The sequence below is a fragment of the Halichoerus grypus genome, chromosome 12, assembly GCF_964656455.1.
Source record: "Halichoerus grypus chromosome 12, mHalGry1.hap1.1, whole genome shotgun sequence".
Lineage (NCBI taxonomy): Eukaryota > Metazoa > Chordata > Mammalia > Carnivora > Phocidae > Halichoerus > Halichoerus grypus.
In genome coordinates, this window is record NC_135723.1 from 80,509,004 (window position 1) to 80,531,003 (window position 22,000).

Genomic DNA, 22,000 nt, shown 5'->3' on the forward strand with positions numbered 1-22,000 from the left:
TAAATTAAAAAATGCAAACTGGTAATCTCATAAATAAGGGCAGTGTGGACAAAGCAATGAACTAAAGCACACATAAAGTTTAGTCCTCATTCTTCTGTAACTAACCAGCTCTGTCACCTTAAAAAAGCTATTTAATCAGCATCTCTCAGATAAAATGAAGTATTTAATCTAGGTAGTTTCTATACTTTCTTCTGGCTCTAAAATTTAATGATCCTATGAATAAATACATTATAGGTCTCTTTGAAAATTTCCACACAGAAATAAAATGTATTTAATAAAATTTAAAAATGGATCTCTAATACATTATCTCCCACACTAATATTCCAGACTTTGATATAGCCAACAACAACAAAACCTATGTTCATACACCAATTTTACTTATAAGACAGGAATCAAAAAAAAATTAAAATAAGGCTATCAGCTATGCATGATTCGGTCAAAAGTAAAATAGTTCCATTTAGGAGGTAGAAAGCTGTAAAGAACAACAAAAAGTTGGACAATGTAGAAATTTCAACCTTTTTTTGACCCACCAGAGAACTGAAGTCAGAAGACAACTGACTAACCAGAAATCTAAGAGAAGTACTTCCAATAAGAGAGGGGCAACAGTGAGTTGAGGTCACAAAGCAACCAACTAATCAGAAATCTTAAGAAAGAGAAGATCCCCAAGGAGAGATGGGTGGTAAGCACTTGCTTACCTGAAGTAAATGGCAAATGCTGCCTGACATTTGTCAGAAAATTCATCTAACATTTTTAATGAGTTGCTGAAGGCCAAGTGTGGGCTAGTGAGAAGACATGGAGCTTGTGGGAGCTGCAAACACAAGGGGAATTCACACCCACTTACAAGCTCGTCTCCAAAAACCTGATGACAAAGTCAGGCCAGGAGTCAGGGCAAGGGTGCTAGCAGTTACTGTAGGAAAGCCTGCCTGAGTCTTCCCCATCTTCCTTTCAAAACAAAGTCCTTAAACTGCTGGGAGAAAGACAACAAACCTATGAATCTCATTAGAGCTTTGATTAAAATGCACTGCAGAAAAAAACACTCTCCACCCTTCTAGGGATAAGCAGAAAGAGGTATACAGGTGTGAGGGCCAGACCTACAGCTAGGGACAGGGCAGAATCACTGTAAGACCTCACCCACAAGACCCAGGTTAATCTTTTTAATCTTTGTCTTTCATAACTATTCCAGAAGCCTTTCCCTTACCCCAAAGGAAAAGGCACTCTGGAGCTGCTCTCACAAACTACAGGGGACTCTGAAAGTTAACTAACTGCATCCCTCACCTGACGGCCCCAACCATGAGCCAGCAGGGCATGGCCCAGCTCCTGTACCTTCCATGTAAGATACTTTCAAACTTTTCTACAACTCTTACATGGCAAATGAGCTGGACAGGTAGGCCAGATTTAACTGACTGCTCTCAAGTGGTCTCTCTGCAAACAAGGACTAAACTGAAGTACCGTGAACTAGGTAGGGGCCGTGAGGCTTCCCAGCTGGCAGAGCACACAGGGGAGCCAGTCAACCTGTGCCGCCTGAGTGACCTCCGTCCTTTCTGGAGGGTCCCCAACAACTGTAAACTCTTTGTTTCCAAGGGTAGCATGTATGCCCTCAGTATTTGTGCTTCCTGTGTGAAAGGCAGAAATCAACCAAAAAAAAAAAAAAAAACAGTGTGATTTGCTCCTAGGGATGGTTGTAAGAAATATTCGAGTTTTTAAGGAAACACTTTTAGTTGATTATGTGGCCCTCAGTTATAAATTAAGTAGGCAGTTTTACTCACAATAAGAGTTATCCCATTAGAAAGATAGTCTATAATTTGTTCCTGTCTTTAGCTGAAGTGAGCAAAGAAAAAATGGAAGTTGAACTAAACAATAAGCTTTGGAAGTTTAAGGATGACTTGAATAGTGAGAGACTTCCAGGGGGATTTATGTCCCCAGAGTTCTGTGTTTACATTTCAATATGGGATGAACCCTAGAGACAGTTCTTTACATTCTAAATAATGTATTTACATTCAGGAGATGAGGTTTTTCTGTCAGGAGGGGAGGGTAAAGCTGGAGAGCTGTCCTATATAAACTCCCAGATTCATAGTTTCAAGGTTCCTTTTCTACAGTGCAAGAAATCCCCTTTACACACACAGAAAGACTTGTGATCCTCACCATATTGCCTTGCATGAGGAAGATGGGGGATAGAAAACTGATGCAGTCACTGCTGAGAGTAAAAATTATAGTTGGCCTATACTCCAGAAATCTCATGTTAGCTTTCAGGATAAAAGTGAATTAATATTAGATATTAAAAATGTATCACCCCCAATATAAGAGTGGAGTTTTCCTAAGGTCAGTGCCTCTCAGATGGGATACAAATGCTTTTGTGCACAGTATGAACCTAATCTTTTTGGCTCCTCTCGAGATCAACCAAATCTACTGAACTGTATGTAGCACACCAACATAGAATGTGGATTATACACTGTTGCTTGAGAACTACTTGACCACTTGACATTTACCCAAATAAAATAAATACCTATGTTTACATAAAAATTTGTACATGAATGTTTATAGCTGCTTTACTCATCATTATAAAAAACTGGAAAGAATCCAAATACTGCTACACTGAGGAATGAAGAAATGGACTGTGAGGGAATTCTAGTCACCAATAAAAAAGGAACAGTACTGACCAACATAACAACCTGGAAGAATCTCAAATGCATCATGCTAAGTGAAAGAAGCCAAACTAAAAAGGCTACATAGTAGAGGACTCCATTTACATGGCATTCTTAAAAGGCAAAACGTATACTGTCAGAAAATTGGTAAAAATTGGTTGCCAGGGGTTAGAATTGGAGTAGCAGCTGACTATGAAATTTTGGGGAGTGACAGATTCTTATACAGCTTAATTATGTTTGTGATTATATGTTCTTATATATCTGTCAAAACTTGCAGAACTGTACACTAAAAACAATGAATTTAAGCAGTAAAATGCATTTAACAAAATTCAAGAAACATATATAAGAGGTATCTGCAGGTTAAAAAAAGGGTAAGTATTCAAACTGAGAGTTGAAAAATAAGAGACTCATTCAGATATATGAAAGAACAGAAATATACTTTGACCTAACTTTTTAAAATAAATGAGCATGTTCATGAAAATGTGATAATCATGAGAAATAAGTAAAAGGTATTTCCTAGTTTTAACCCCACTGAATACTAACATGTTCACTTACAGCTAAAAGGAATTATTATAATAAAAGAGCTAAAACTGAAAAATATTTCACTAACACAAGTAGGAACAAATATTTAAAAATACAGGTAGTTAGTAGACTGCATAATCAGAAGAAAAGAACTTAGCAAACAACTGTATCATTTAAATGCCTCTATATCAAGCACACAAAATAAAAATGCTACAACTAGATACAACTCAGTAGTAACTTGTATTGATAATTTGTTAGAAAGAAAATTGAATCACAGCACTTTATTAATAAAATACATAAGAAACATCACATTAGTCAGCCAAATGCAAAAAAGTTTGACAATACTAAGTATTTGATAAGACTTTAAATGCAATGAAGTAGAAAACCAACTGTAATCCATAAAACTGTATTTCATATGAAAGAAAATACCAGGGAAATGGAAAATAAACATAAGAAAATATGTAAGAAACAAATGTCTATACAGAGAATATTGATTAGAAAAGCAAAACTGAAATGTAGCATTATTCTCTTTCTTTCACTATCAGACCCATTTTACTAATAAAGCCCCTACCTCATTCCTATTACATTCTTCCCCTAGTCCCTAACTCAGGCACAAGAACTAAAATGAAAAATTCACTAACTATGCATAACAGAATATTGGATATGGCAGAAAAAAACATTCAATGAACTTGAAGACAGATCAATAGAAATTAATTTGAAAATTTCACTCAGGCAAAAACCAAAACAATACTGAAGAAAATGGAACAATACCTCAGAGACCTATGGGACAATATCAAACAGCTTAACATACATGTAACTGATATCCTGAAAGGAGAAAAAAGTAATCAGGTGGTAGAAAATAAAAATTCCAAGAAACATAGCCAATCATTTTCTTAATTTGATGAAAAACATTGACTTATGGATCCAAGAAGCTCAGTTATACATAAGCAGGAGAAATTCCAAGAAAAGCCACACCCAGGCACATGAGAGTCCAACTGCTAAAAACAAAAGATAAATAAGAAAAGAGCCAAAAGTAAAACAGGGCACATTATGTAAGAAACAATGGAAGCCAGAAAGCAACATAATATGTTAAAAAGTACTGAAAAGGAAAAAAAAATGTCAACCTCTGATTCTATATCCAGTAAAAATGATCTTCAAAAACAAATGGGTGATGGGTATTAAGGAGGACACTTGTGATGAGCACTTGGTATTGTATGTAAATGATGAATCACTAAATTCTACTCCTGAAACTAATATTACACTGTATGTTAACTAACTAGAATTTAAATAAAAACCTGAAAAAAAGAAAAAAAAAACAAAGATGAAATAAAGGCATTCTCACATGAATGAATACTAAGCAAATTCATCTCCAGCTGTACTACAAGAAATGCTAATGGATGTTTTTCAAGATGAAGGGAAACTTGGGTCTACTGGTAAAAATAAAGCACATCAGAAATAGTAAATATGTCAGTTGGTATAAAAGACTATGTTTTTGCCTTCTCTTAATTTCCTTAAAAGACAACTCCCCATTTAAAAGCGAGAGCTAACATTGTAAGGTGAAGTTTATAATACACATAAAAACAGATATAACAGCTCAAGGAACAGGGGAGTAGGAAATGGAATTTTACTGCTGTAAAATTCTTCTATTTGTCAAGTGAGAAGAATGAAGCAGGACATGAGAAATAAGAATTGTCACATGAAAAGTGGTACAACATTAACTCTAAGCAGATTTTAGTAAGAACGTATATTGTTAGTACTAAAGTAACCATTAAAGACAATAATAAGGCAGGTGTTGTTCAAACCAACAGAGAAAATAGAACAGAATGGGGAAAAAATATTTAATGAACCCACAGAACTCAGGAAAGAAGGAAAGAGGATCAGAGAAAGGACAAATGGAAATCAAAGAGCAAGATGGTATTACTTAAACACCATTATAAAATTACATATAAATTAAGCACTCCAATTAAAGTCTGTCTGAGATTGACAGAATGGATTAAAAAGCATGACCCAATGACATGCCATCTAAGGTATACTTAAAATATAAAAACATAAATAAATTAAAAATAAAAGATACACCATCCAAACAGTTAATCTAAGAATGTTGGCAGAACTATATTACCACATAAAACAGATGCTCAAAGAGTTACCAGAGATAGAGAGACATCTGATAATGACAAAAAGATCCATTCATCAAAAAGAAATAACAATCCTAAATACATATGCACTTAATAAAAAAGCTTCAAAATAGATGAATACTGACATAACTAAAGGAAGAAATAGACAAATCTACAATCATACCTGGTATTAACACCTCTCTCTTAGTAACTGATAGAACAAGGAGAAATAAATCAGTACAAATACAGACCTGAAAACACACTCACACAAGTTTATACCATTAACATTCATAGACCACCAGGCCAGAATGTGCTGAAAACACATTCTTGTCAACTACGCATGGAATGTTCAGGAAGGCAAACCACATGGTGACCTAATTAAGTCTTAATAAACTTCAAAAAAACTGAAATCCTGCAGAAATTACAGATCAGTAACAATAACATATTTAGCTATTACAATTCCTAGCTTACAAATGGAAAAGATAAGGCATAGGTAGATAAAATTACTTTCCCAACTACATAGCTAGTAAATGGTGGATCTGTGTTATTAAATGTCCCCCATGTTATTAACTCTTTAATCTTAAACATCCTTTTTAAATGCATCCCTTCCTCTTCATTCCTTCACAACAAAATGTATTCTTTAATATGAAATGGAATATTTAAAATGAGAAATCACAATTATTTTTGTTATTGATAGTTTACAACAATTGTATTTACTTCATCACTCGTTATTAGTAATGTTGTGTAAATTTTTAGGACTGTTGACAAGTTTGAAAAAACTTCTATTAAGTTTCTCTCCTTTATAAGCTGTGAGATTTCTAACAATTGTCCTTGAAGTAGCTTCAGATTCCATAGTTTCAGTACCTATTTTCATTCACTAACTATATACACCACAAGCTAGGTGTGACTATATATTCATACCCTGGTACAACTTTTTTTTTTTATGTTATGTTAATCACCATACATTACATCATTAGTTTTTGATGTAATGTTCCATGATTCATTGTTTGCGTATAACACCCAGTGCTCCATTCAGTATGTGCCCTCTTTAATACCCATCACCAGGCTAACCCATCTTCCCATCCCCCTCCCCTCTAGAACCCTCAGTTTGTTTCTCAGAGTCCACAGTCTCTCATGGTTCATCTCCCCCTCCGATTTCCCCCCCTTCATTATTTTTCCCTTCTGCTATCTTCTTTTTCTTTTAACATATAATGTATTATTTGTTTCAGAGGTACAGGTCTGTGATTCAACAGTCTTACACAATTCACAGCATTCACCATAGCACATACCCTCCCCGATGTCTATCACCCAGCCACCCCATCCCTCCCACCCCCCACCACTCCAGCAACCCTCAGTTTGTTTCCTGAGATTAAGAATTCCTCTTATCAGTGAGGTCATATGATACATGTCTTTCTGTGACTGACTTATTTCGCTCAGCATAATACCCTCCAGTTCCATCCACGTCGTTGCAAATGGCAATATTTCATTCCTTTTGATGGCTGCATAATATTCCATTGTCCTGGTACAACTTCTGACTCCATACTTTTCTTCTACACTAACCAGTGTGTGGGAATGTTCCTGGAAAACATTTCTACACCAGGAGAGCTGGCATATCCTGGCTATAAATGCAAGTAACTGCAAAGCACACAAATACATCTCATTAAACCTATTCCACAAGTCAACTTCCCCTTAGCTACATATTCCAAAAATGTTCTCAGCCATTCCAATGCCACTGGATAAGACAGGAAATGTGATGGAAGGGGAAGTCAAAATGGAAAGAGACAGCAATCTTAACCATTTTAGGTTAGAACATCCCCCTTGTGTAAATTTTACAAATATGAAAATGTAAATTCATTTCTAAGACCCCTAACATGGTCTTGGGCTTGTTCAAGTAAAGTCTTTGAAGCCTGAGCTTCACTAATTGCAAAATAATTCTGTCTCTGCTCAATGAGATTATGGTACATTATTTTCACTGAGAACTATGAGACTAGGTAAATTCCTTGTCCAAAGGCATGTTAATGATATCATTATCTTGACCACAGTAACCAGCACTTACCGAATGCTTAGAATTCATTAAGTAAGCACTTTACATTTAATCCTCATTGCATTTCTATGAAGTAGGTTCTATTATAATTCCTAGCTTACAAATGGAAAAGATAAGGCACAGGCAGATAAAATTACTTCCCAATTTCATAGCTAGTAAATGGTGGATCTGTGCTTGAATCCAGCCAGCCTGTCTCCAGGGCTTCCACTCCTTTTCAGGATGTTAAACTGCTCTAGGAATAAGTTTGTGAATATGGCCTATGAGTTTGAGTATGAGTGTACTCGGAGGAAAGGGGATAGGGTGAGGGCAGAATAGAAGAGGAAAGGAAATGCAGATAAATTTTTAAAAATTGAATTTGTTTTATTTCACTTTAGTGCAGCAGTTGTGAAGTTGATTGTAGGTAGTATAAAAGCCAATCACTGTTAACCAAATGCAAAACTGACTCAGCTAAAATTAAAAAACTTTCCACTCCTATTTCAGGACTATGACTTCCATAATCAAAATATCAAAATACCACAACATACTCTTTTTCTTTTTTTAAAAAGATTTTATGTACTTATTTGACAGAGAGAGAGCACAAGTAGGCAGAGCAGCAGGCAGAGGGAGAGGGAGGAGCAGACTCCCTGCCGAGCGGTGGGAGGGGAAGCCCGATGTTGGGTGGATCCCAGGACTCTGGGATCATGATCTGAGCCAAAGGCAGCCGCTTAACCGGTTGACTGAGCCACCCAGGCGCCCCACACAACATACTCCTTGAAAGACATTTCCTGCTTTCACTTTCTCACCCAACATTCAATCCTCAAACCACTAAAAAGCCGACCCAGCAACATTAGTCTTCCCAAGTGACCAATATTTTCTTGATTATTAAATCAAACAGAATCTTTTCAGACCTTAGACTGAGCATTTAGCAGTAACATAGCAAAGACAATGAAAATTCAAATCACAGCTCAGCCACTTATTAGCTAATCTTGGATCTAACCTTGGATGAATTACTTAACCTGTATCTGTTTTCCCAACTATAAAATGGGAATAATAACATCTATTTACAGGGTTCTTTCAAGAATTAAAACAGAGAACATACGTAAACCACTTAGGAGAGTGCGTACCAGAGAGCAATTTATGTTAAGAGTTACTGATACTACTCCTTGAAACTTACCTTACTAAATATACAAGACACCACTCTCTCCTGGTTTTTCTCCCACGCCTGTGGATTATCTCTTATTCATGCTATCTTCTTAACACTGACATCCTTCAACACATCTCATTCTATTCTTTGGCCCAAATCTCCCTGAGTAGGAACCCTTTGAGCTCCAGAACCCCAAATCTACCTGCCTATAGGGCATTACTACCTGGATACCTCTAATAACCTCTGAAAGATATCCAAAACTGAACTCATTATCTTTCTTCTTATATGCATGGCTATTATCTTCCCAGGGTTGACAGGACTTAAAACCAGGGAAATTTCCTGAACTCCTCTTTACCTCTCTCATCTAACCGTTCTCCAAGACCTGTTGATTCTGCTTCTTTATCTTGTCAGTTCCAAAGCAGAATGTCTAGATTCTAACACCAGCTCTACACTTATCAACTGCATCTCAGGCCAATCACTTAACCTTTTGGAAATGCAGTCTCCTCATTTACAGCCAAAGAATAATAGGACCCAATCCATAGAGTTTTGTGATGATTAAATGAGTTGATATATGTAAAGCACTTAAAATACTACCTAGTTCCTAGAAAGAGCTCAATGTTAACTTTTGTTATTATTATTATTTTATTACTATTTTGTCTGTCTCCTTCCCATCATCTCCTCTGCCCCTGGTTCAGACCAACATCAACTCTAAACTAGATTACTGTAACTATGTCTTAACTAATTAATTATCCTTCCTCTAATCTTGCCCTTTATGATATATTCTTCACCCAAGAGGCAGAGTAATTTGAACTCAAAGTGAATCATGTCTTTGTCCTGCTTAAAATCTATTAAGGGTCTCCCACAGTTCTTAGGGTAAATTCTTCAACATGCACATGAGGACTGCTTATACCCAAAATGAAAGGTATAATCTCAGTCATCCTTTAAGTTCCAGCTCCATTTTCCTGACCTAACTTGTCAGAACCAAAGGTTCTCTCCTAAATGTTCACATACCACAATTCTAATACTAACTTATTAATTATAATTAGAGATTAGGTAAACTGTCCAAACCCAAAAGAATTCAGTCCCCTTTAGTTCAAGGATCATATTCACTCATCTTTGTACCCTCAAAACTTACTCCAGTGTATCACAAAAGAATTCAATAAATGTTTGCTAAATGAACGCTAAATAATTAAGAATAATAGCCTCAAATAGTCACAAACATTATGACACACGTAAAACTATTCCTAAAACAACCCTTACAAATAAGCTCAACATAAAAATGAGCATTCCTTTTAGAAGAAAAAAGCATTCTGAGTTATGAAAATTCTTACCTGGATGTACTTCTTGCTATAATCACAACCTGGCTGTAGAGAACTGAAATCTACTTTGTTTAATTCACTTAGCAGCTCAACTTCAGGCACTCCATTGACTTCTTTTACTAATTCAAGTGGCATATCAGATCTGCTTCAAAATGTTGTCCAAAGCAAATTCAACTAGAGCAGTTGACAGCTTGCTGCTGAAAACACAAAGACCAGTGTTTTACCCAAAGTGTAGTCCGTAATTTTAAGCTTCTTTGACTCACTTTCGCTTTTTCTTTCCTTTAAGCTGGTTAGTAATCACTCTCGGGGGTAGAGTGGATTATTCTGTAATTTTATAACAAGGATCAATACATGCGTTCCCCTAAGACATTGAGACTCAAGCCTTCTTTATTTAGTTTTCTTTTTAAAGGAGTACCTCTAAAAGCCAGTTTTAGGATCTGTGAAAACTACACTGACAATGTCCTTTATCAAAACTGTGCTTTAAAATGTACAAGCTACTGGGGAAGGGGAGGGTGATTGAAAAATTTGGTTTTCTTTTTTAATCCCTTAGCAGTTGTAACAGTGTGTACTCAAATTGGGCACCAAAAGGTTATTACTCCAAAATATATCTGCTGTCTCCTTCCTCCAGCCCCTATACAATTTCGAGGACTATTGAACTGATACTGACTTGTACTTTGTAGTCTCAATCTCATTTCTCAAACGTCCGAGTGGGACACGCACTAGTGTCAAAACTTAATTTTAATGTGTGAGCATCAACCTTCCCTAAGCCAGTTGAGCTCCGTGAGGGCGGGGACTTGAACTAACTCCAGGCAGAGGCTCACAAAACGCCAAGCAAGATACTGAACACAGCAGGCTCACGCTAAAGACAAATATGAAGAGTCTTTCTGCAATAACTACACCAAATTTTGATCTAAACTAAATCAGTCTCTTTATCATACCCGTTCACAAGCCGAACCACTTCACACCCACGCAACGAACTCCCACACCGACTTATAAATTCACTCACCCACACTCTAGAGAAAAACAAGGAAGTTTAGAAGGGCGCGCACGTGACGTCACACGCACGCGGCGGCCCAGTTCTCACGCATGCGTACACGGTCTCTAGGGCTAAACTTACTGCTCCCAGGCCCGCGGAGGACGAACTGCATGCATGATGGTTCGTAGGCCTAAGGTATCCTGGAAGTTTCGCATTATAGGTAGATGGTGCGGGCCAGGGGGAGGATGAGGCCGTGGTACAGTATCCACCAGGAATTTTCGCTGCTCCCCTCAGCCCTGCCTCCGCTCAGTCTCCCGCGGTCCCGGCTGAAGGCGCGGGAGGGGGATGCAGGGGCGGTTCGCTGGGTGATTCATAAATCCTGTAACCAATAAGAAGTCTTTTCCAAACCCCGGGCGGGATTTGAAATTAGAAGCTCCTGTGGGCAGGGCACTTCCTATAACCCCCGGTTTTCTACTTCAGAAGCAATCACCCAAATGCATATTTTACAAAGAAATAATTTCATCAATGAGTAATGCTGTTTTTAGATAGGTTGGATTAACTTCTTCATTGGTCTATAGGGCTATAGCTTGGGGATATAATTAAGACGTATTATTAAATGTGAATCTTTTGCTAATTTCTGATTTATATTTCCGATCATTTGATGAAAGTGAAACCCACCTCAATGCAAAGACAGGATGTAATAAATAATTACCTAAATATTTCCAAGGCTAATTTGGACTAAAATATCCGCTGTAGGTACATATTTGCAGGTGGAAATAACTCTGTTTAAGATAACTATTTTTTTTTAGCAGGAAGCATTCTGCTAGCCCACCTTCTCTTTTCCCTCACACCGCTGTATTCACATACCATGCGTAAACCAGCGGTGACAAGAGGCTGAGCTCAGGAGCTGAACTGTCCATTTAAAGAAAACAATGCTTAGTAAGGCTTAGATCCCCTTCTTGTTCTTATCCTAGCCTCACCCAACTCAGAAATACTGTACTTTGTCCCTAAGTGAAGTCCCCTACCTTGGCTCCGGATTCTGGCCACTTTCATTTCACCTCCTATCATTAGTTATATCTTCTCTCAACATATTTTCAACTTCTCCTTATTCTTCCCCATCGGCATTTAAACATATTCTTCCACAGCCTAAGCTTATTAAGGGCAGGGAGAACTGTTTACTATTATATGCTTAGAGCCTGCACAGTGTCTGGCACATTGTAGGGGCTAAATATTTGTTGAGTGAACAAATGCTCAGGAAAAAATGTTTCTCTTTCCTCACCTCTGGCTTCCACCACTCCATCTTGGCTCCACCCCCACCCTCATTACACTGAAATTGCCTTTGCCAAGATCACTGAAGACTACTTTGTTGCTAAGCCAAAAGAGCACTCTTCATACTCTTTAGTCTTTCCTACTCATCTTTCTAAAGAGCATTTTCATTTTGTTACCACATGTTTAGTTTAGCTCTTTTTCTATAGCAACGGAATCTTTTAAAGTTTTTCTCTTTCTCTAGTTAGCCTATGAATGTCCGTATTCTATTCTGACAGAGATATCTATAACTGCTTTTTTGGTTGTGATTGTTCTCAGTTTCTCTGGGACCTAAATACTTCATGTACATCCACGTAACTTCCAATCTTGTTTCTTGTTCACTATCTCTCAGTTAGTGGCTGGGGATACATATGACTCCAGAGTCTATACTGCTTTCCCTCACATTAGCAATTAGTTTGTATTCATTCTATAAATGAAGAAAATTGAATATGAATATCCAGTACAAGTGAAGTACAATGAGAGAAAAAAGAATGGATCAACTAGATAAGGCTGTGAAGACATAATGTTAAAACAATCCATTACTGTTTTTCTACGTCTATTGAAGCAGCATAAAAAAATTCCAAGACTAAAAAAAAAAAAAATCCAAGACTGACAATTAATGTATTATCTATTACAAGTACAATTTTTAAAGTGCAATGAAGAAATTTTTGATAAAAAACTACCGTTAACTTGAAAATGAGAACCACAATGAGAGGCAAGTAAGTATTTCATTTGGGATTAAAGAATTTCAATTCAGGGAGCACAGAATCATAGAAACTCAAATAGTGTCCAGCTTGTAGGGTAAAAGCAAGGGTTTTTATGAGGAAAAGAAAGGGAGCCAATTACATGAGTTGAAGAGGGGGGGGAAGTTTCCTGTGGGTATTAACGAGTTAAGTTATTTTAGGTTATACATTGATTGACTACTAATTCTATCTTCAGAAATTTCAGACCATCGGGATTGTTAAGAACAGTTGCAATTGTTAAGAACAATTGTTAAGAATAGTTGCCATTTTGCAATTGTTAAGAACAGTTGCCATTTTGCCTAATCCAAAGTTTATGGCCCAGTTCAAACAAAGACAGGTAAAGCGCTTTCTCTGCAGTGGCCCCTCTGGCTCTATTTCAAAATAACTGTAGTCATGACAGTTTTTCGTACTACAACGTGAAATGCTCAATTTTTAAAAAGTTAAAATGAGATTCTCACTAATAAATAATGACTACTAAAAGTGGATGAGTATTTTTATTAATAAAAGCATAAATATAAAGATATGGTGCTGTTTATAAGTACTTGAGCAAAGATAAAAGGAATTAATCTGCATATTTCTGGTACTTCTGTAATGGAGACCAAGCTCCTGTTCACCGCACAGTAGGCCAATAAGTTGAGAGGCAAGATGTTGGGGTAAGGAAAGTAACTTTATTTGGAAAGCCAGCAAACTGAGGAGATGGTGGACTCTTGTCCCAAACAACCATCTCCCCTGGTATAAAATTCAGGCTTCTTTTATGTTAGCAAAAGGGGGAAGTAGGAGGGGAGGTTGGAGTCAAAAGGTGACTGACCTCTGTAGACATCCCAGGAGGCTTGTATAACTTCTTTGTCCTTGGTCAGTTGATCTTTACATACAGGAACCTGGTCATGCCATTTCTTAAACATAGCCTAGTCAGTTCTATATGTATTTCCTTATCTCCTTGGAGAGGTAGATTTGGGGTAAAAATCAATTTTTACAAATCTTAACTGTAACATGCCTATGTGCAGGGCTAAGCAGAAATTTCTAAGCTATAGGTCACAGCAGCAAAATAAACAGAAGCAATATGGAGTCAGACATGCTAAGTTTCTCCCTGATACACTTCTTCTCGTTAGCATTTTCACATTGCTCTTTACTATTTACTTTTTAATCTGAAACTTTGAATTGAATCTCCTAGTCTCCCAGCACTTCAAATTTATTTTCTTGGGCAATAATTGCTGCATCATTAACCCATTTCTATTGTGATTTACAATTTTCCTGCAAGTTGTTGTTGGCAAGTTGCATCCCTATAGTTTCTGAGATTTCCTAGCAGATTTCTTAGCTAGGCTACATTGGTTAGAGTTCATTTCCCTGTAATCTAAGGGCATTTTTGTCCAATCCTATTGAACATCTAGATCAATTTATAAACTCCTATTTCAATGAAGCATCAAATTTTTATATTGTTATATATTTGAAACAAGATAACTCAAACACAAATTTATAGCAAATTTATGTTTGAATTATAAATTTAAATGATGAGATCTGTAATCACTAGTGCATATTAGGAAGGTAGCATAACAGGGAATCCAAATGTGCAAAGCAAGGCATGGGCTAAGCAAGAAGGGCCAAGATTTTCATATGAAGAGGAAAGGGTCATTCTCCTGTTTGAATCATGCCGTCTGGCACCTAGTGACTTATAGTGTGTAAAAGGGTTAAGATAGGCTGACTCAACAGAGATAGCCTTCTGTTGAGTTATACCAATGATATATGTTGAGATGGAAAAAAACAAACAAACCTGCATTCACCAAAATTAACATGAGTATTAATTCAGAAAAAGATTCTCTGACAAGTTGGCTTATAGAATAAAACCGAGACTTGGAGGTGCCTATGTATGGGAAGAACCATGTTTCCTAAGAATATGATTGGTTCTTCAGGTTTCTCTGTAGAGGTGGGGAAGAGAGAAATTAAAGAGGAACCACCAAAAAGCTAGAAGATGTGTACTCTCTGATGCTGTCTTCCATTCACATATTTAAAAAAAAAAAAAAAAAAAACTTTACTAAAGTAAAGTTACTGAGCTCACAGTAAGGAAGCAAGGACCTTGGTATATGTTCAGATTGATACCAGTATAATTGAGGCCGCACACAGAAGAGAGATGCAGAAAAATAAGAGGAAAAGACCTGCTGGAAATTAACAGACATGAAGGATAAATTAGAAGATCTTTCAACTTCTTAACACTATAAAAATAGGGGTTTAGGTCTAGAGTTTAGAGTGCCTCTTTTATACGTGCCGTATATTTTATACCATGAGGATATGTCCTGGAAAATCCTGCAGTAACACTCACATATAAAACCTTATTTCTGTGTAACCTTAGAATAAAAAAATGCACTGATGGCTTGTTTGTTTTGGAAAGTCAGTGGTCTAAAAGTTGGAGAGCACCATAGCAGGTAGCTATTTATTAGCCTGATATTTTTCTCTTTTTTTTCCTTCTTTTTTGAGTGACCCAAAATAGGTACACTTTTAAAACCTTTATAACGAAAGATTTTAAGTAATGGAAAATTGATTAGGAGGTTGCATGTTTTTTAAATTCATGATGGTTATTTGGAATAATTGAGAACCATTTGCTTTAGGTTCAAAATGCATTTTTGACACAAAAAGACATTTCCTAACTTTGTAAGATCTTCTATTAAATAGAATCTGCATTTATTCATTACATTCATACATTTTTTTCAGGAATGGAAAAGTCAACATCACAGAGTTCCCTTGATGAACACTGAAGGTATTTTATTCGTTTTTCACCTGTATACAATAACAGTGAGACTTTCTGTGGCTAAATGACAGTGTATCTTTTCTTCCCACAACTTGCCCATCAAAGATTATGCGTTGTTAGAATGATAGGGTTGTAGCCTACTGTATTAATTAGAGGATAAAATATCATTTGTGTTGGCCCTACTTTTATCTAGTTCTCAATAGTAAAAAATTAGTCCAAGACATCTTTCCTATGATTAGAGCAGAATAGAATGATTACCATATAATCACATTGGAAAAACTTCAGTTTAATTAGGGCATATTCAACCCAGAGTGCAGTGTCAGAGTCTGGCACATCCAAAGGAATAGAACAGATGGAGAAAAACAAATACTCTGCCATTCCTACTTATTTTCATATTAAGATGGTGTAAACAGGTCCAAGGTCTAGAGGCATGTTTAACAGTCTTTTAAGTGTATTAGAATTTTTTTAAAAAGATAAAAAAGAAATACATTCTATTTTGTTTTGTGTTTTTACCTGACCATTAAGATTTTTTGTATACGCCAAGTAATCTGCTAATTCTATCCATATTAGACTTCCAAATGCTAATAATATTGATCAATCTCATCCCTAATTTTTCCTTATCTTAGAAATACCTCTTTTTTTTCCATTTATGCCTGATTTTCTTTATATCAAGTCGTCTATTCCCGCATCAAAAAACTCCTATCCTCTTTGCCACAGTTAACAGATTCAGGAAGGAGCATGTAACCCAATGCAGTCCAAGGAGAGATGAAGAGATATTTGCTGGAGGCTACCGGGGGAGATTTTTTTTCTGTCTCTCTGTAGAGATAACATGACACATAACCTCCCCTTTTACTGGTACCAAGTGAGGAAATCTGTAGACCTGGCATCCAGTCCATGGATGACTGGGCATCCATTCCATGACCAAAAAGGAACCAAATTTAAGATGAAGCCAGTCTATGGTGACAAATCTAAGAATTCAGATTTTATTTAATTAATTAATTTATTTTTAAAGGCTTTATTTATTTATTTGAGTGAGAGAACATGAGTGAGAGAGCAGAAGCAGGGGGAGCAGCAGAGGGAGAGGGAGAAGCGGGAGAAGGCAGCCGCTTAACCGACTGAGCCACCCAGGCGCCCCAAGAATTCAGATTTTAATTTCTTGTCCATCCATTATCCTACAACACCTTGACATTCTACTGGTGAATCACTCCTTTCCCACTCTCAAAGCAGTTATATGTTCATGATTTCCCATTTATGTCTTTAGCTCTAGACATATTTCCAAAATTTATATTTCCTATGAATTCCAGACTTATATTTTCAGCTGCAAACTAGATATCTCCACTCAGATGTCTAGACGATATCTCCAACTTTCAAACCATATCAAACCTAAAAGAGAACTCTTGATTTTATAAACCCTCAAATTGCTCCTCTTTAATACTTTAGTATTTCCCCTAACTCAGTGAACACCACCACCTTCATGTAATTAATCACTCAAGCTAAACCACCTTGAAGATACCCTTAATTCTTCTTATAAAAGCCCATAACCAATCTGGAAGCAAGTCCTGTTGTCTCTATCTTCAGAACATATCCCATCCTGGATCCAGTACTTCTTACCAACTCCATCAAGCTAATTATCTCTCACTATTTCAAAGCACAGACTCCTAAAATGGTTTCAAACTCCCATTCTTATTTTCTTATATCTGATTCTCTTCATAGGACCCAGAGTGATTCTTTTAAAATATAATTGGAAAATGACACTCCTCTATGCAATATTTTTTAATATTTTTTAATTAAAAAAAATTTTTAAGATTTTATTTATTTAAGAGAGAGAGCACACAAGAGGAGGGAAGGACAGAGGGAAAGGGAAAGGGACAAGCAGACTCCCCGCTGAGCATGGAACCCATGGAGCTCCATCCCAGGACTCTGAGATCAGACTTGAGCCAAAGTTAGGTGCTTCACTGAGCCACCCAGATGCCCCCTTTTTAATTTTTTTTTTAATCACACCCAGAAAAAAATAATCTGCCTTCCACCACGTTCACCTCTGTATTCAAATATCCTCCCTAATCTCTCTGCTAACCAGAGACTGCCTTGTAGGGTAGCTGGCTTTGGGCCACTCCACAGATCCATACTCCCTAAGGTCTACTATCAGGGCTACCATTGGCCGAAGCCAGAGGGTATGAGATAGTAATGATGTCTGTACATGTCAGCCTTCTCAAGCAGAGAGCAGGTCAAAGAAGAATGACAAGAAGGTCTGGAAGGCAAAGAGAGGCTATATGGCATGTCCTTCTAAGAATTTTTATTCCACTTTTTGAAGACTAATTTACAACTATCTATTTTCAGGATATGGATTAGGAGGTAAATCACTTACCCGTTAGGAATTACTGAATAAAAAAGAACAAGTCCAGACAGTGAGTGCCTCAAGGCAAAGCAAACCTAACTGAAACTATTTGTTTTTGAGGATAAATAAGCAATCTGGAAGGAGACAGGAACAAAGACACTTTTCAGGACATGACTGGGATTTGTGATAAATTGTTAATTTAATTCCAGTTTCATAGGACCCTTTGGTAAATACAATTATCTATTACTGTAGTTTAGTACTATTGTAAATCCTGGAAGGCCTGCTAAAATAAGTCATAAAATATTAATGTAAGGATGAAATATTAAAATTATCAGACTCTTCCCTGAAATTTTACATGGGATAATTTCTATAAACCTATATAAACTTCATAATTTTCTAGCTTTCCCCAGAATCAAATAGTAAAATACATATTACAGCTAGAGTCACATTTGTAGATTGATGGTTTAAGCATTTTCTACTTATAACTGCACAGTTTGATTATATTCAGATAGCTCCAAGTTTTAATATGATTTTCCAAGTTATCTTTGGCATATCCCCCATTTTTTAAGGCAAGAAAATATAGGGGAGCAATATTTGCCCCCCTTCCAAATGTATCTGTTTGGCATGTGGATTATTATAGGCTGATTATTTTTAAGAAACAGAAGGCTCAGGAAAAACCTTTCACCTTCTCCCTAACTGCCTAAAAGAATTCAGATAGAGGACCTGTTACAAGAAGTGAGCTATTATCATAAATAACCACAGTATAATATGAACTAGGTGTGATAGAGAGGAATTTAGCAAAATCTGTTAAAATTCCTCTGTGTGTTCCATTGTTTTCAGAATGGCCCAGCAAACATTTGATTACTAAACAGTGACTCTTTTTCATCTTCCTGTGAATTGTTTTCTTTCCCTTTGAAGTCCCAAACCTCTATGCCCTTGTTCTTAGTTTAGAAAGACCTATATACCTCACTTTGCCTTACTGTCTTTGGAATCTCTCATGTTTATGTGCATTCCCCATACATACATAATTAAATTTAATTTTCTCCCATTAATCTGTCTCTTGTCAATTTAATTCTTAGCCCAGCCAAAAGAATCTTGAATGGTAGAGGAAAATTTTTCCTCCTCAACACAAACATAACAATAATAGCCATTTAAGTTGGAGTGCAAATATCCACATTTTTCATAGGACCATCTGTACTATGTCTGCACCTTGATATTTTCATTCTGTGGTGATGACTACCACAGAGAGGAAAAACATGGGCATTACCAAATATGTAAAAGCCCCCAATAACCTAAATCAAAAGTTTAAAAAGGCCCCTTTCAATTAGGACTATTAGATAATATCTACTATCTATTCTTCAAATCGTTGCACCATGACTTATGCATAAGGTATAATCAGGCCACTCTTCTACCATTACGGCTTTTATAAGCCATCTCATCTTTTACAAACACATGGAAAAAACATTCTGCAAGTGACAAATTCCCTCACAAAAAATACCACTAAAACAAACCTCCAAATTTCTAGAAAAGATAAGTCTACAAGATACTACATTACCTTCTTAGAAATGTTTAACCCAGGCCACAGAAAAAAACAGGTTTCAAATCAGTAATCACAGAAGTGTTGAACAAGGACATTGGATGAGACGGCTGACAAAATATAAAAACTCTCTCCAACCCAAATCACCTTTAAATGGCCATATATATTACAAAATAATATATCTAAAGTGGTTATGGAAAACTAGAATATCTTTTATCAATTAGTCATGTCATTTGAGGAACCCATTAAATACAGAAAAAAGAGAAAAGAGGCTTACAGAAGAGGATTGAGCACAGATGTGAAATGGTACCAAAGGATGCTTCAAGCTCAGAGCAACACATTCAAACAGTTGGGGAGGCCCCCAGAGAAGGGATTATTTGGGTGAATGCATGTGGAATAGCTGGACAGAGTCCTCTCCTCCCCTGGGCATCAGCTACATTTGCCCTTGGAGCAAAGTGGCAAGGGTGAGTGCATGCATCATTGAAGCCAGACATAATCAGACAGAAATTTCTGGCATAGTCTACCAGCATTTTGCTCCCACAGTCTCCTAAGGCCAGCTCTTATGTCAGAATGTACATCCACAGCTAGGCAAAAACAAATTATCAAACAAAAATATCACCAAAATTTTGAGGAAAATGTGCTTTACTAACATAAGTTACCAAACCCAATTTGACAAGAAATTAATCTCAAGATTGTAGAAAGCAGATGGTAGACTTTAAAAGGAATGTAATTAACTTATTCAAAGTGAGTCAAGATGTTAAAAAAATATCAGAAATAATAAAGGGACCTATTATAGATGTAGGATATTAAATGAGTATAAAATAATTGGTGTAACAATTTTTTTTGTAAGTATGAAATATGTAATATGTAAATATTAAACAGCACATTACTGCACAAGCAATGGGACAAATAAGAAATCAAATGGCAAATCAAAATATGTCTCAAAACAAAGTATGTCTCAAAACAAAAGAAAAAGAAAACACGATATTCCAAAACTTATGGGATACAGCAAAAGCAGATATTAGAGTGAAATTTATGCTATAAATGCTTGTATAGAGAAAAAAAAAAAAGTTCAAATAAACAACATTAATTGTAAAAATCTACACCAATAAAATTTAAAGGCTAAATGAAATGGATAAAATTTGGGGAATATAAATTAGCCAGATTTGCTCTAGAGTGATAGAAACTGAATTAATGAGCAATTATAGATAAAATGTTAAAAGATCTACTCTTAAAAAATACATGATTAAGACATTTCACTTTTAAGCTGGAGAAGAAACAAAATCTCTGTCCACTTCTAACAAAGAAAATGACAAATGGAAGTAGAAATTTTATATTAGATGATATTAGCACAGATAATCCCAAACTTTAAAATATTTTAATAAAGTATACCATGTGTATTGAATAGGGGACCATTCTGAGAGAGAAGGCTAAGAGATCACTGACCATTTTAGATGATGAGCAAATCTGTCAGAGCAGCACATTTCCAAAGTGGTTGGTGCCATCCAGTGGAAAATTAACTCTTGTGTTAGACATCAGGCTCAAGTGCGTGGGCTGAAAAAGCCTTCCTAATCCTTTGTCCTCATGGAGTGGCAAGGGAGTTAGAGTTGAAGGAAAAAAAAAACCTACATATATTCCATTTTTGCAACAAAGCAGTTTACCACACTCTTCATGTTAGCCCAAAGTAGTCATCCGGTCTCTTCCCACATCAAATTCTGTAAATAACTGAGGCCAGAAAGGACTTCTCACGTTCACAATGCAGCATTATAGAAGGAACATAAAAGGCAAAAAGTCATAAAAAAATTAAAAGCTAAAAACAAAGCCAAAAAATATTTTAACATGGAGAAGATAAAAACTTTGGTGAAGTATTTTTCTATGGAATCAAGTAGCTTGATTAAAGAAAAAATTCTCGGGTGCCTGGGTGGCTCAGATGGTTAAGCGTCTGCCTTCGGCTCAGGTCATGATCTCAGGGTCCTGGGATCGAGTCCCGCATCGGGCTCCCTGCTCCTTGGGAGCCTGCTTCTCCCTCTGCCTCTCTCTCTCTCTGTCTCTCATGAATAAATAAATAAAATCTTTAAAAAAAAAAAAAAAAGAAAAAATTCTCCATGCATGAAGATGTTAAGACAGAAATACAGGAACTCAAAGAAGAAATAATAACACAACAAAATAAGTGGGAACAAAGATAAAACCATATGTGTGATGCAACAGTTGAAGCATCCACACCATTGAAAACAAATCTACTTAAATGAAGGACAAATTTCAGTATATTGAATTATGTAATAGAAAAAAAAGCATTTAAATAATTAAGAAGAAAGATATGTGAAAACTTGCCAAAAATAAATCTATTATACACGTACCCAGGGTACACATAAAAAAGAAAAGAACAATTAAAACAGAAAGTAGACTTAAAAATATAAATCAAGAAAAAAAATCCTGAAATTAAGAAAACTTGACTCAACAAATTGAAGGTGGACATCATATTCTAATTAAAATGGACTCAGACTTATTAATACTGTGACATTTTCACATAAATTTCCTGGACTTAAAATTAAAGAAAGATTTCTATGGCACATAAACCACCAAAACTAAGTAAAATTTAA

At 36.2% G+C, this 22,000-nt stretch overlaps 1 protein-coding gene and 1 long non-coding RNA gene across 9 annotated transcripts in view; one reads left to right on the forward strand and one right to left on the reverse strand.

Moving 5' to 3' along the window:
• POT1 (protection of telomeres 1) overlaps positions 1-11,095 on the reverse strand; it is an 82,249-nt gene extending 71,154 nt beyond the window's left edge. The window contains exons 1-2 of one of the 7 annotated variants that reach the window (XM_036120484.2): positions 10,882-11,095; positions 9,777-9,958 (exon numbers count right to left, since the gene is read on the reverse strand). In XM_036120484.2, coding sequence (XP_035976377.2) covers positions 9,777-9,899 — 123 coding nt within the window. In that variant the 5' untranslated portion in view covers positions 9,900-9,958; positions 10,882-11,095. Of the gene's footprint in view, positions 1-9,776; positions 9,962-10,702; positions 10,826-10,881 lie in introns of those variants that run through there. The other 6 variants (XM_036120483.2, XM_078059526.1, XM_078059525.1 and 3 more) reach the window with 6 other exon arrangements.
• Positions 10,843-22,000, forward strand: part of LOC118555491 (uncharacterized) — a 33,933-nt gene continuing 22,775 nt past the window's right edge. For both annotated transcript variants that reach the window (XR_013442856.1, XR_013442855.1), the window contains exons 1-2: positions 10,843-10,935; positions 15,492-15,537. This is a non-coding gene — a long non-coding RNA (uncharacterized LOC118555491). The remainder of the gene's footprint in view (positions 10,936-15,491; positions 15,538-22,000) is intronic.